The sequence below is a fragment of the Tetrao urogallus genome (assembly GCF_951394365.1).
Source record: "Tetrao urogallus genome assembly, chromosome: 1".
Classification (NCBI taxonomy): domain Eukaryota; kingdom Metazoa; phylum Chordata; class Aves; order Galliformes; family Phasianidae; genus Tetrao; species Tetrao urogallus.
Window position 1 is genome coordinate 51,113,190 of NC_136813.1, and position 16,074 is coordinate 51,129,263.

The 16,074-nt window shown below is 45.5% G+C and overlaps 1 protein-coding gene across 1 annotated transcript in view; it reads right to left on the reverse strand.

Annotated features, from left to right (window-relative positions):
- The window catches only part of STK24 (serine/threonine kinase 24), a gene marked incomplete at both ends in the record, with an annotated part of 61,835 nt that overhangs the window by 14,925 nt on the left and 30,836 nt on the right, over positions 1-16,074 (reverse strand). The window contains one exon of the mRNA XM_079548536.1: positions 2,505-2,561. Within this exon, the coding sequence (XP_079404662.1) occupies positions 2,505-2,561 (57 nt within the window). The remainder of the gene's footprint in view (positions 1-2,504; positions 2,562-16,074) is intronic.

The window sequence follows — 16,074 nt, forward strand, 5'->3', positions numbered from 1 at the left end:
GGGCATGCAACAGGTTGCCAGAGTTCAAAGAGAGTTTGGACAACAATTTCAGACAGAGGGTTTTCATTTTGGGTGATCCTGTGCAAAATCAGGAGTTGGACTCCGTGATCCTTACGGTCTCTTCCAACTAGGGATATTCTATGCTTCTACTCCAGTATTATAGTCTACCCAACAAGAGCAGCCATTGAAAAGCATTTCAGAAAAAGATTAGTACAAAAAATACTACTACAAACCTCAGCTAGTAGGCAGGAGAAGAGGTAAGATTTCTTGCAATGCTGACAACATACTATTTGTCGTATTTTGGTAGCCTTACCTTCAATCTTTTTTTGCTTTTGTTTAGCTTTGAAAACTTCATCCTTATAAATTATTCATCTCAGCATCGATATTACCTCAGCCAACCTAACATTTATACAGGAAGATTTGTTCTTGAGAGCAATAAACAAGCACATGTACTGCCACTCTCCGTGGCCCACAAAGATATTCTGAGGGCTTTGCTTCCGCTAGGCTGTAAATGACAGTTCAAGAGTTGGCAACATGATATAGCACATCTAAAAGTGGTAAGTGAACATCTGACAAAAGAGGTTATCCCAAGTGGGCAGGAAGTTGTGAAAACAGAATGTGACTGAGAATATTAGTGCTTGTCCTCTTGTCACAAACGTACCAAAATTGAAAACTAATGTATGCATAATTGCATAACATGCACTTTCTCTTGTAAGGTGTGACTTTGAAAAATGCCACTGTGAGCTGGTCTTGTTCAGCCTGAGGAAGTCTCCAGGGAGACCTCATTGACCAAAGAAGTTGTGGATGCCCCGTCCTAGGAGGCACTCAAGGCCAGGCTGAATGGCGCCCTGGGCAGCCTGATCTGGTGGTTGGCAGCCTTGCCCACAGCATGGGGTTGGAGCTGGGGGGGCTTTGAGGTCCCTTCCAATGCAAACCATTCTGTGATATTCAAGCAAAAAAGGCACAGGGCTAACATGTCACGTGTACACTTCAACCATGGAATTCAAGGTCCCCATTCAATCTTACCTCATGCTCAGAAACATGATAAAGCAAACCAGTTCTCACACCAGATTTCAACTGAGAACCATGATGTACACGTTAGAATTAGGGAAACATGCAGCAGAACATGAATTCAAGATGGATGAAGCACACACAAGACGCTTTAAGTACAAACTCTTACATGATGATGTCAGTTCCATGGCAAAATTTGTACTACCCTAGGCAACAACTTACAGATAAGTAAGTGATCATCACACAGGTCAATGAGTAGGATTAAAAAATATATAAAGAAAATTTGAGTACATGTTTTCTTTCTACGCCTTTTTATAGCATCAAGTTACAAAAGCAGTGTCTAGTCACTTTTCTGTCTGGACAACAATTTTATTTTTCTTTCAGTGCATCTTTATCAGGAACGTTATCCATTTCTACATAACCACAGAATTCCTTAGAATATTCCTGAAGAATACTTAGAGGACATGGAAACTAAAAGTAGAAATGAGTTCAGAAAAGTAATCACAGTGAAAACATGGCAGCTCAGTTGCAGCAAGTCTGCATTTAGTCAACCCTCCTCCTATTTTCAGAATATCACAAGCAGAATTCCTCCACATCAGCCCTTATTCTTTCACCACATTTTTAGTTGCCTCAGATGACAACAAACTATGCTATAGGAACAGTCAAGTCTAAGCAGGAATAACAATTTTCACATACCTCAAACATGCATTCTTGTATTTATAATGCAATTTTTAAAGTCTACAACAAATACAAGATGGCATGCAATTTTCATGAACCCTTTTTTAATGGCTGAAGTGAATTGTCAGAATCTAGCCAAATAAAATGTAATATGCAGCTAACTTTTTGAATTATCATTCAAAATCGGATAATTCTTTGTTAATTTAGGTGGTGCAATCAACCTCGTCTTCCAAATATCTCTAACTATTATCTCTATAAACTCTCTTTGTTAAGCAGATTCCCTTGCAGATTCTATATAAAACTCCTTGGGGGAAGAGAAATGTAATGGATTTGTCTCACCAAAATGTACAACTTAAAAGTGTTGTGCTGGTTTATTTTTCTTTTCTTTCTTAGCATGACCATGAGGAGTTGTGCTAGCAGAATAAAGAGACAAAAAAAACTGTTTTCAGCCTTTTACATTCCCTAACTAACTGAAGATCAGCACCCCAAGATGTTTAGGTCATGATTTCAATGCTGTTTCTTAGTTTACTTCCATCTCTAGAAATAATCCATTGTGTCACATGGAAAATAATGTTTTCCTGAGATTGATAAATGCTTTTTCTTTTTTACCAAAAAATCCAAATTAAAAGATTTTTTTTAAGGCATCTGGTTACACTACCTTCCAACTTAAAAAGTTATAATCTCACAGTTGTAAGACCATTAACTTTCTGTTATTGTTACAACAAACTGTCACAGACCAATGATGCACTACAGCATTGAGTTATAACTGAAGGAAATAATTCTGTATCAACAAAAATCATATATTATTTACTCACTAGATCGAGTGCAGAGCCTCCACCCAGATATTCCATTATTATCCATAACTTTGTATCCTGCAAAACAGAAACCAACAAAAAACATATTACGTTTTTTAAAAAATCATTACTGGTAAGTCAAAATGAGAATCATTCCGTTCTTCTTGCAAAAGAATCCAAACTTTTATAACACCAATAATGTTTAGCTGTTCCTCTAAAGCACTTATAGATTATTCTTTAAGAAATCATAAAATTTTTAGTCCTTTCTGCTGAGGAATTAACTTTATCTACCACAAGCTGTTGACACAACCATGTGTACTAAAATAATAACAAAAAAAGTTAAAACTCTTAATCTCAATCAACAAGAGGAAAGTTAATTCACATTTACCACCAGGTAAGAGCACGGACATTACAAGTTAATTACTTCTAAATAACTGGTGCATGCTCCAGTTCTTATCATGGAACCTGTCCTGTTGTCTGTTACTAGTACTATTCTAATACAGATTGTATCAAGGTAGGAAGAAATTTCTCTTTAATCCCTGCCAAGGAGTGATGCAGCAGAACAACTCCTGCCTTCATGCTGAAAGCATACCAGAACATCTTGAGCATCTAATCCAATGGTCAAAACCTCAGAACTGGGAAATGGAAGACTAGAACCAAGGCTGGACAATCATTCTGAAGCTCTGAATAAATTATTAAGTCCCAAAAGCCGCTCACCTAGTTGTTCTTATGACTTTCTTTAGTACAATTAGCAAAGTAATTTCTGAGATAGGAAAAAGACATGGGACACTCAATGAAAAAGGAGCAGAATAAACTCCTACATTTAAAAATCCTCATGACAGACATTCAGATTCAAAATTACATCACACAAATTATGTTTCCTTTCCTTAGTATAAAATGTCTTGATTTCATTGACTATATTCACACAAATACAGCTAAACATTTTCTTTACTAACTTGACTGTGCCTAGACTGAATTTCATGTAAGACTCATTATTCACTTCTCTACATTGCTTCATTTTGGAAAGGTAATTCCTCACTTTTCTGTCTCTGATCTAATGAAGAATACAGGCAAGTTTTCTCCACTAATGTTCCTGCATCTAATATATGTCACAAATCGTACCATTATTAGGTAAGAAGTTAGAGTTCCAACATCATGTACTATCTTTTACACAGATCCAACTCAATTCAGATACTTGCTCTTCAGGAGTCAACTAATACTTTTCAACTAGCATACAATCTTGTTAAAAATATTCTAAAAGAACTGGAACACATTTTTTAGGTGAAAAAAAGCAACTCTAAAATACAATCTATCTTATCTACATAAAGCATTTGGATAACGCTTACTTTCTGCAGATACCACAGATGTCCAGAGAACTACTGCCCACCATGAAAGAGTCCCTTAACAGTCCTGAAAAATGCACTCTGCTAGTAAGAGTTTTTCAGATTTTGCCTTAAATACTCCATGTTCTGACAGTTCCAGAACAAGCACGCGCCCGAGAGGTGCCTTCCAGTAAGTCACTTTACCTTCAGAAATCTTCCTAAGCCCAATCAAAATTATTACATATATAAAATTACATATATTATATACACGTTTCCACCTGAAAACTTGCTTTCCAAAGTAGTGTGAAATGCTTTGAGTATTTCAATTTTATGAGCCTGCAAACATACATGTAATAATAATTTAAGTTAAAAAAAAAAACCACATCATCTGTATTACTGCTTTATATTTCAACTGAAAACTGGTGTGGGAAACAAAAAGGTAGGGCAAAGGAAATCCTCGATCCTCTCAAAAAAGGGAAAGGAGAAGTCAAAACAAGACACATCACTATTTTTCTACTATTTCAGTTATGCTGTGGATTTAGAGAAATATCAACTCTCATTAAGATATGACAATTTTTCTTAATTGTTGGCAAAACTGGACAGTAAGTTCTTCAGCTTCAGAATAGTTACTTAAGCTGCAAATCAGAAACCTAGAAGTAGGATAAAATACTTCCTAAAAAATGAATATAATTTGAATTATGTAGTTACACAGTCACGTAACACAAAGTTATACAACCATGAATTACAAACATCAGTTTTTTAATCACTGATCATCCTTTTCATTTGTTACTGAAACCATCACCAGCTGCTTAGGGGTACACGTCTAAATTTACAATACAATAGCCATGAATCCAGAAAAACAAGGAATACTACATTGTAAAATATATCTAAAACTCAGGAAAATGTATGTTTGTCCTAATTGCATTTCCACAACTGTATCGATATCCCAGTTTGAAGCTCAGTAATAGCAACTTATTACAATAACAGCATTTTTTTATTTTTGTAGCTTTAAAAGGGATCTTTGATTCTCTGTAGTTCAATCTCCCCCTTGCCACAGGAATTCTGCTCAACTTCAAATTTATCTATTTTTCAAGTCTTCATCATTCCTGTAATATATTCAAATAGATGAAATTGCTGTAAAGAATCTTACTATCCCCTTTGACTAGCTCCAGCTGAAAATCTTTGATCTACACAAATTGGTTAACAAAGAAAATCAAAATCAAAATAAAAATAAAAATAAAAAAATCACTTTTGGTGAAAGTTTTAATCAACTGCTTAATGCATATTTTAATTTTAGAGCCAGTAGCCTGAATACACTTATTTAATGCTCTGCACCAATGACAACCCCCAAGTAGAGCACCACTGTCAATTCACTTCAACGTGACTAGAGCAACACATCTCCCTTCTCCTGGTCCTTCCTTTCAGAGCATCTCTTGCATACTTCACGTTCCTTATCCTACTGTAACTTTCCTTTTTAAAGCTGCAGAAATTCCTTTTTTTTGGCATGCACTTCTTTCATTCTTTAGTACGTATTCCCCGTTTTTCCTTTTGCAAAACACCAACATCACTACATTTTCTTCTATACTCTAGATTAATAATTATATATTACACAAAATCACTTCATTTTCAAAAAGAAACTACACTTACATACTCAGACTAAGAACACTAATTGTTCAATTTTAAGATCTGAAGATTAATTTTCTTATTTCAAGCCTCAATCCCAACAAAGCATTCATTTGACTCCCAGGTACAGTGGAGCCATGGTGAGTCAGCAATCCAAATTTAGTATTACTGCTTCTCTAAATGAGCGCACTAATGAAGGCACACTGTACATTCCCTTCTTCACAGTAGCAAAAGAGGTTTTCCTCACATGCCATGAAACTGAGGAATAGAGCAGCTTTGGAATCTAAAAGAAGTTTTGTTACAGAAAGATAGAATTTTTATAAATCCTTACCAAACTAGTTTGTCCTTTTAGTTTGACTTTAACTCTGAAACCAGAAAAAGACCTTACAATAGCAGTATCTCTGATGAAGAATTCACCATTAATTCACCGTAACAGCATGAAATGACTTGTAAAATGAGTGCAGTCACAGCAGGTAAAAAACATCTCCTACCATGTGAAATCAAGGACCATCCATTTCTGTCCTAAGCACACAGTTATTCACCAAAAAAAATCTCCCTCTAGAGATCCAAAGGCTGATTTTAGCAGAAATCAGAGCATAAATACACAGAAACACACAATCAAAATTAAAATGTTTCTTTACGAGTCATTATGAAGTTAATAAAACATTTAATAAACACAGAGAGGCCTAGCTTCAGAGAGCTTGTGTTTTTATTTATTCATCTAGCTGTAAGAAAGTACACACACATTTCTTTGGAGTGTGATATTAAAAAAAAGAGATTGACTTTATATAATCAAGCCCAGGTGTAACAAAAGTACCTAAATTACCTTTTTTGAGGGAAGGCAGGATCACCGAGGATAAGATAATACAGAGCCATAAATGAAAAGGATCAGAAGGACTGGAAGTGAAAGCACCAGCTGACTTATACAGCATTTTAGAATTCAGCTGATTCTTAGAAGAAAGAATGACTCTATGGTTCTATGATTCTGTGACTTAAGGTTGGAAAAGACCACTTAATGTCATCTAGTTCAACCATCAACCCACCCCCACCATGCCCATTATGTCCCTCAGTGCCACACCTATACGTTTCTTGGACACCTCAAGGGATGGTGATTCCACCACCACTCTGGGCGGCCCTTTCCAATACCTCATCACTCTTTTTGAGAAGAAGTTTCTCCTAATATCCACCAGAACCTCTCCTGGCACAATTCTAAGCCATTCCCTCTTGTCCTACCTCTAGTTACAGAAGAAAAGACGCTGAACCTCACTTCAGCACAACCTCCTTTCAGGAAGTTGTAGAGAGAAGTGAGGTCTTCCCTGAGCTTCCTCTTCTCCAGACTAAACAATCTCAGCTCAGTCGCTCCTCATAAGACTTGTGCTGCACACCCTCGACCAGCCTTCCTACCCTTCTCTGAATACGCTCCAGGGCCTTTCTTGTTGTGAGGGGCCCAAAACTGAACACAGTACTACTCTATGTGTGGCCTCACCAATGCCAAGTACTGAGGGATGATCACCTCCCTGCTCTTGCTGACAACACTATTTCTGATACAAGCAAGGCCTTCAAGGCTACCCAGGCACACTGCTGGCTCACATTCATCCAGCTGTCAACTAACACCACCACAACCTTTTCCTTTGAGCAGTTTTCCAGCAACTCTGTTCCAAGCATGCAGCATGGAACAACATGAAGTTGTGACCAAAGCGCAGTAGCTGGCACTTGGCTTTGTTGAAGTTCATACAATTGGCTTCAGCCCATTGATGCAGCTCATCCAGATCCCTCTTCCTACTCTTAGGCAGATCAATACTTCCTCCCAGTGTGGTGTCATCTGCAAACTCACTGAGGGTGCACTCAACCCTCCCATCCAGATCATCAATAAAGACATTAAACAGGACCCACCCCAATACCGACCCCTGGAGAAAAAAAAAAAAAGTCAATCAATGCAGTTGGAAAACAACATAACAGCGAGCACCTCTCTGTATTCTAGGTGAGACAAGAAAGAATATTTTCCACTTTAAATTCACGGTACGTAATCAGCAATAGGATAATAGTTATCTATAAATACCCTGAAGGCTTGTTTTGTTCTGGAAACAAATCATCTGCACATTCCACTCAGAATCAGTATTCACAAACGTTCCAATGTCATTGATCACAGATCAAAAGAAACACAAGCTAGAAATTGCTAACAAAAATAAGAACTAGCTTAAGTCAATCTACATATACTAAAAGTTTAACTTAACTATCACTGGATTAGTAGAAAAAACCACAGTACTGGAATGCAGAGACAAAACAGCCTGAACAGAAGGACCTCAACTAACCTGGGAAAGACAAGATAGTTACAAAACTGGTATGCACTGACCAACAGATGTTTTGTTCAATAAAAAACTCAGTTTAACTTTCATGTGCAAAAGTGATACAGGTCAGAAGGACAGACATATTTCAGCACAGGTACAACTTCAGTATTTATTTTCATACCGATTCTCCAGCAAAAGAAAACAGATTAGAAGTACCTTAAGACACACAACCCATACAATAGGATAACCTCTCTAAATTGCATTCCTTCTACAAGCTGTTACACTCCGCGTGGAGATTTGCCTTTTGTTAACTTCTCAATTAAAACCACCAAGGTAAGTCTGACATCTGTACCAAGAAGAGTTTTCTCAAACACTTGCTGATTCTGAGATAGATGACTTAACAAGCAGGATTCAGTGACAGTGGATCTCATGTGCTGCGCCAACTGTAAGCCCCGGTTTTGTTACATAAAATGAAGAGTAGTCATGCCCTGCCAGGCATTAGAATCCTAATCAACTCATCTGTGAGCTCCTATGCAACAATAATGCACAGATCAATCAGGAAATTAAAAAAAAAAAAAAAAAAAAAAAAAGAATGCCATAAATGTTGCATTGAGTAAGCAACAAGAAATAGCATTTACCTATTTGTGGCATTTGATTCCCTCAGACAAGCTCAAACCATTTCACAAGCAACAAATGTCAACAATCCCCTCAAATCTGGAAAAGTGTATAGTATGAGCATCAAGACCTCCAGAACACTGTACCCTAGAGCTTAAACTCTCAGGAAAGAAGATGACACATAATCAAAAAAAAAAATAGTTTTGGCTGCCAGACAGAAGGCACCTACTACATCAAAGTAATAGAATTTGAACCTTGAATCCCCTTAATACTACCAGTCATTCCAGTTATTAGCTGACTTACATTTCCAGATGCTCAGAACAGCAGTACAACAGGTACCATTTGTAAACACAGGGCTTATCAGCAGTACAACACGGATACTGACGCTATTAAGCAAACACATGGTTTTGACAACAAATACATACAGCTCTACTTCACATCCTCAATTCCTGCGAGAAGTTATAAATGTTATCCACAAGAACCATTTGGATCCATTTAAGTATAATCAGAACTGCAAAAAGTGAAGGGGGGTGGCCTTGGCACACAGTGGAAAGACAATTCAGGTCTACCCCTTCAGATCCAGCTTGTGGATGCCCCATCCCTAGAGGCATTCAAGGCCAGGCTGCATGTGGCGCTGGGCAGCCTGCTCTACTGGTTCGCGACCCTGCATATAGCAGGCGGTGGAAACTACATTACCGCTGTGCTCCTTTTTAACACAGGACATTCTCTGATTCTCTCATTCTATGATTCCATGTCTGTACAACTGCTGTTAAGTAGGGATCTAGACACTTTCTTTTTTACAGGCTTTTGAAAGGTCTTTACAGAAGACAAAACCCAAGAAAAATCTCTCAGTGCCTATTCACACCACATTCCTAGGACAACACTTGAAGAACAAGCTCGTTCTTACAAACAACAGGACGTGCTATTGGTTTTCTTGCGCATCCGGTGAACACAAAGCTCTCCAGCCGCACTACGGAATCGAGAATTCCACCATCATTCCAACGCTCCCAAAGAAGCATACGCACTTTCCTCATTCACTTAATCCTTCACTAAGATTCTCCTCCGACAATATGCTCTTCTGCTAATGTTCTTCCACCTAATTCCACCTCACGTCACAACACAAGCTTCTACACGTTCCTGTATTGTTTTATCAAAGGGAACGTTGCTTCTTCCTGTCATCCGATCTCACTAAAACATACAAAAACGAAACAACCAGCAACCACTACCTGCCGTGTTACCTACAGATACCCATGCCTAAGGAACCTGAATGTCAGATGGCATGCACAACATCAGAAGAACAGAAGAAACCATTTCATGAGAGAACAGGGCTAGTGACGCATGGATTGCCTCCGACATCAAAGATAACCACTGGATCAATCAACGGGATTAATAACTCTTTTGACAAATGAAATGGATGGGACAAAAGATAGAAATTACTGATCACAAAATAAAATTATTTGCACTGGACAACAAACACCGTGGGCACTCAATTCGCTCATGTGTTAAATCATAGAATCGTTAGCGTTGGAAAAGACCTCTTAGATCATCAAGCCCAACTAGCAGAGAGAAACATGAACTTTTATTGAATAAATCCCCTCGCCGTACGTGCGTGGGGCTGCGTGCCATGGCCAGTGTCCTGATGGGGCTCGTGGGACAATGTGGCTACGGCCCTGGTGACAGGTATGGGACACCAACGCCAAGCACACAAGATGTGGGGAAGGGAGTGGATGGGGGCACTGGGAAAAGCCCAGAAACTCGTGCATCACTGTGACATGGGCAGTGATGTCTCCAAGGCAAGGTCAAATGAAGGTGACGCCCAACAGCTTGGCCAAGCCATACTTGGAGACATCTCCAGGCAACAGATTGTGACTCCATAGTGCACGCTGGCTTTGCTGCGGGTGCAGCGGCTCAGCCCACCAGTTCGTGCCTGGCTTCCGACCGAGCGTGTGTGCGAGGACCGGAGTGTGCAAAGGGCGAGCTTTGGTGCTGGAACGTGCTCTGGGTGCTGTTCGCGCAGCTCCCAGCGGCCGTCTCAGAGCCATCTGTTCTTTACCCCGACCCTGCTTGAGCAGGCAGACGGGATAGCTTACAGAGGCGCCCGCAGAAGCATAGGTAGGCGGCACGGGGACTGGCGGCGGGGGGGGACACCTTGAGGGACCCGTCCCAGGCCGCTGTGTGACTAATGCCTCTTGTCCTCTTCCAGCGTGACACCTGCTGCTGCAGCGCCAGTGCTGGGGAGCGCGTTGCCATCTCCCGCTCCCCCTGCCCCACCGCAACTGGTGGAAGCATGGAGGCAGCATTAGACACCCGCTGCCCCGTGTGCCTGGACAACTGGGACAGTGCGGCATACGCCATGCCGTGCTGCCACCAGTTCTGCCTTCCCTGCATCCAGCGGTGGACGAGCACCAGGCCACAGTGCCCGCTTTGCAAACGGGATGTGAAGTCCATCATTCACACCGTGCAAGCGGACGACAACTACCAGGAGCTGCTGGTCAGACCGCCTGCAGAGGCATCCATTGCCACTCGGAGCCCTGCAGTCCGCCAGCCAGCCCGGCCATGGCCCGCAGTGCCCACGCGTCCTGTGGGCGGCCTCTCACCTGACACCTGGGCTTCCCTCTTCAGGGAGCACCCGGCCCTGCTGCGGCCCCTGCGCTCCTGGCTGCGCCAGAAGCTGCGCCGCATCCTGGGCACCGAGGAGCCACAGGCAAACACACTGGTGCACAGTGTCATCTGGGCCCTGCTCCTCGTAGGCTTGGCGGAGGGGATCTTGATAGAAATGCTGGATCCCGACCTGCACGGCCACACGGTGACCTTTGTACGGCACTTCATCGCCTTCGCCGTGCAGAGGTGCACCAGGGCGGCTCACCGCTTGCTGGGCCTCCGTGTCCCCCCTGCTGCTGGGGCACAGGAGGCCGCTACATCAGAGCCCAGACCTGCCGTACCAGAGGAGGCACCTGTCCCCGGCCCAGCGCCCTCCAGCAGCCCTGCCAGCTCTAACAGGGACGAAATGCTGGGCAGGACAAGAGAAGAGCTCGGTGGGCATCCCAGCCGCCCACATTCCAACCCTGCAACTGACACCACAGAGCAGGCAGCGCCTCACCAGGAGCCAGAAGAGACTGTGGCAGGGCCTTCTGGCACCAGCCCACCTGAGGGGACCCGGCGAGCCCCAAAGAGGAAGGCCAGCGACTCACAGGCCTCAGAGTCACCAAACAAGAGGCCACCCCGCCGGCCGGCATAGAAGAGTGCTGGAGCTGGTGAGGCTGGGGCCACGCAGCACCTGCAACACACACTGGCCCCAAAGGACCCACGTCATCAGGGTCCAATTCCTTCCTGGAAATAAAACACAAAGACCGAAAACAACCAAAAAAATGTGTTCGTAGCGGTTGCTGATTCCCCATCCTTGATGCTCCCTCCCCTTTTTCCTACAGCCCTGCCACGGCTGCCACTGCCGCATTCCTGACAGGAACCCCCGGGCTTCACGCAGGGGAAGGGCAAAGTTCTGCACCCGGGCAGGAACATCCTCAGCCCACACTACAGCTGGGGTTAGCCAGCTGGAGCGCACCTGGGAGTCCTGCTGGACACCAGGCTGAACCACCAAGGAGCCCAGGCTGCCTTCGTCAACCGTGTCCTGGGCTGCATGAGGCCGGCTGCTACCGGCAGGTGAAGGGAGGGCGCTTATCCTGCACCTCTGCTCAAACTCTGAGCAGGCCACAGCTGCAGCGCTGGGCCCAGAGCTGGGCTCCCCAGCGCAAGGGAGAATAACCAAGTTCTTCCTTCCCGTTGTGAGTGGACAATTCAGGTGTACCCCTTCAGATCCAGCTTGTGGATGCCCCATCCCTAGAGGCATTCAAGGCCAGGCTGCATGTGGCGCTGGGCAGCCTGCTCTACTGGTTCGCGACCCTGCATATAGCAGGCGGTGGAAACTACATTACCGCTGTGCTCCTTTTTAACACAGGACATTCTCTGATTCTCTCATTCTATGATTCCATGTCTGTACAACTGCTGTTAAGTAGGGATCTAGACACTTTCTTTTTTACAGGCTTTTGAAAGGTCTTTACAGAAGACAAAACCCAAGAAAAATCTCTCAGTGCCTATTCACACCACATTCCTAGGACAACACTTGAAGAACAAGCTCGTTCTTACAAACAACAGGACGTGCTATTGGTTTTCTTGCGCATCCGGTGAACACAAAGCTCTCCAGCCGCACTACGGAATCGAGAATTCCACCATCATTCCAACGCTCCCAAAGAAGCATACGCACTTTCCTCATTCACTTAATCCTTCACTAAGATTCTCCTCCGACAATATGCTCTTCTGCTAATGTTCTTCCACCTAATTCCACCTCACGTCACAACACAAGCTTCTACACGTTCCTGTATTGTTTTATCAAAGGGAACGTTGCTTCTTCCTGTCATCCGATCTCACTAAAACATACAAAAACGAAACAACCAGCAACCACTACCTGCCGTGTTACCTACAGATACCCATGCCTAAGGAACCTGAATGTCAGATGGCATGCACAACATCAGAAGAACAGAAGAAACCATTTCATGAGAGAACAGGGCTAGTGACGCATGGATTGCCTCCGACATCAAAGATAACCACTGGATCAATCAACGGGATTAATAACTCTTTTGACAAATGAAATGGATGGGACAAAAGATAGAAATTACTGATCACAAAATAAAATTATTTGCACTGGACAACAAACACCGTGGGCACTCAATTCGCTCATGTGTTAAATCATAGAATCGTTAGCGTTGGAAAAGACCTCTTAGATCATCAAGCCCAACTAGCAGAGAGAAACATGAACTTTTATTGAATAAATCCCCTCGCCGTACGTGCGTGGGGCTGCGTGCCATGGCCAGTGTCCTGATGGGGCTCGTGGGACAATGTGGCTACGGCCCTGGTGACAGGTATGGGACACCAACGCCAAGCACACAAGATGTGGGGAAGGGAGTGGATGGGGGCACTGGGAAAAGCCCAGAAACTCGTGCATCACTGTGACATGGGCAGTGATGTCTCCAAGGCAAGGTCAAATGAAGGTGACGCCCAACAGCTTGGCCAAGCCATACTTGGAGACATCTCCAGGCAACAGATTGTGACTCCATAGTGCACGCTGGCTTTGCTGCGGGTGCAGCGGCTCAGCCCACCAGTTCGTGCCTGGCTTCCGACCGAGCGTGTGTGCGAGGACCGGAGTGTGCAAAGGGCGAGCTTTGGTGCTGGAACGTGCTCTGGGTGCTGTTCGCGCAGCTCCCAGCGGCCGTCTCAGAGCCATCTGTTCTTTACCCCGACCCTGCTTGAGCAGGCAGACGGGATAGCTTACAGAGGCGCCCGCAGAAGCATAGGTAGGCGGCACGGGGACTGGCGGCGGGGGGGGACACCTTGAGGGACCCGTCCCAGGCCGCTGTGTGACTAATGCCTCTTGTCCTCTTCCAGCGTGACACCTGCTGCTGCAGCGCCAGTGCTGGGGAGCGCGTTGCCATCTCCCGCTCCCCCTGCCCCACCGCAACTGGTGGAAGCATGGAGGCAGCATTAGACACCCGCTGCCCCGTGTGCCTGGACAACTGGGACAGTGCGGCATACGCCATGCCGTGCTGCCACCAGTTCTGCCTTCCCTGCATCCAGCGGTGGACGAGCACCAGGCCACAGTGCCCGCTTTGCAAACGGGATGTGAAGTCCATCATTCACACCGTGCAAGCGGACGACAACTACCAGGAGCTGCTGGTCAGACCGCCTGCAGAGGCATCCATTGCCACTCGGAGCCCTGCAGTCCGCCAGCCAGCCCGGCCATGGCCCGCAGTGCCCACGCGTCCTGTGGGCGGCCTCTCACCTGACACCTGGGCTTCCCTCTTCAGGGAGCACCCGGCCCTGCTGCGGCCCCTGCGCTCCTGGCTGCGCCAGAAGCTGCGCCGCATCCTGGGCACCGAGGAGCCACAGGCAAACACACTGGTGCACAGTGTCATCTGGGCCCTGCTCCTCGTAGGCTTGGCGGAGGGGATCTTGATAGAAATGCTGGATCCCGACCTGCACGGCCACACGGTGACCTTTGTACGGCACTTCATCGCCTTCGCCGTGCAGAGGTGCACCAGGGCGGCTCACCGCTTGCTGGGCCTCCGTGTCCCCCCTGCTGCTGGGGCACAGGAGGCCGCTACATCAGAGCCCAGACCTGCCGTACCAGAGGAGGCACCTGTCCCCGGCCCAGCGCCCTCCAGCAGCCCTGCCAGCTCTAACAGGGACGAAATGCTGGGCAGGACAAGAGAAGAGCTCGGTGGGCATCCCAGCCGCCCACATTCCAACCCTGCAACTGACACCACAGAGCAGGCAGCGCCTCACCAGGAGCCAGAAGAGACTGTGGCAGGGCCTTCTGGCACCAGCCCACCTGAGGGGACCCGGCGAGCCCCAAAGAGGAAGGCCAGCGACTCACAGGCCTCAGAGTCACCAAACAAGAGGCCACCCCGCCGGCCGGCATAGAAGAGTGCTGGAGCTGGTGAGGCTGGGGCCACGCAGCACCTGCAACACACACTGGCCCCAAAGGACCCACGTCATCAGGGTCCAATTCCTTCCTGGAAATAAAACACAAAGACCGAAAACAACCAAAAAAATGTGTTCGTAGCGGTTGCTGATTCCCCATCCTTGATGCTCCCTCCCCTTTTTCCTACAGCCCTGCCACGGCTGCCACTGCCGCATTCCTGACAGGAACCCCCGGGCTTCACGCAGGGGAAGGGCAAAGTTCTGCACCCGGGCAGGAACATCCTCAGCCCACACTACAGCTGGGGTTAGCCAGCTGGAGCGCACCTGGGAGTCCTGCTGGACACCAGGCTGAACCACCAAGGAGCCCAGGCTGCCTTCGTCAACCGTGTCCTGGGCTGCATGAGGCCGGCTGCTACCGGCAGGTGAAGGGAGGGCGCTTATCCTGCACCTCTGCTCAAACTCTGAGCAGGCCACAGCTGCAGCGCTGGGCCCAGAGCTGGGCTCCCCAGCGCAAGGGAGAATAACCAAGTTCTTCCTTCCCGTTGTGAGTGGACAATTCAGGTGTACCCCTTCAGATCCAGCTTGTGGATGCCCCATCCCTAGAGGCATTCAAGGCCAGGCTGCATGTGGCGCTGGGCAGCCTGCTCTACTGGTTCGCGACCCTGCATATAGCAGGCGGTGGAAACTACATTACCGCTGTGCTCCTTTTTAACACAGGACATTCTCTGATTCTCTCATTCTATGATTCCATGTCTGTACAACTGCTGTTAAGTAGGGATCTAGACACTTTCTTTTTTACAGGCTTTTGAAAGGTCTTTACAGAAGACAAAACCCAAGAAAAATCTCTCAGTGCCTATTCACACCACATTCCTAGGACAACACTTGAAGAACAAGCTCGTTCTTACAAACAACAGGACGTGCTATTGGTTTTCTTGCGCATCCGGTGAACACAAAGCTCTCCAGCCGCACTACGGAATCGAGAATTCCACCATCATTCCAACGCTCCCAAAGAAGCATACGCACTTTCCTCATTCACTTAATCCTTCACTAAGATTCTCCTCCGACAATATGCTCTTCTGCTAATGTTCTTCCACCTAATTCCACCTCACGTCACAACACAAGCTTCTACACGTTCCTGTATTGTTTTATCAAAGGGAACGTTGCTTCTTCCTGTCATCCGATCTCACTAAAACATACAAAAACGAAACAACCAGCAACCACTACCTGCCGTGTTACCTACAGATACCCATGCCTAAGGAACCTGAATGT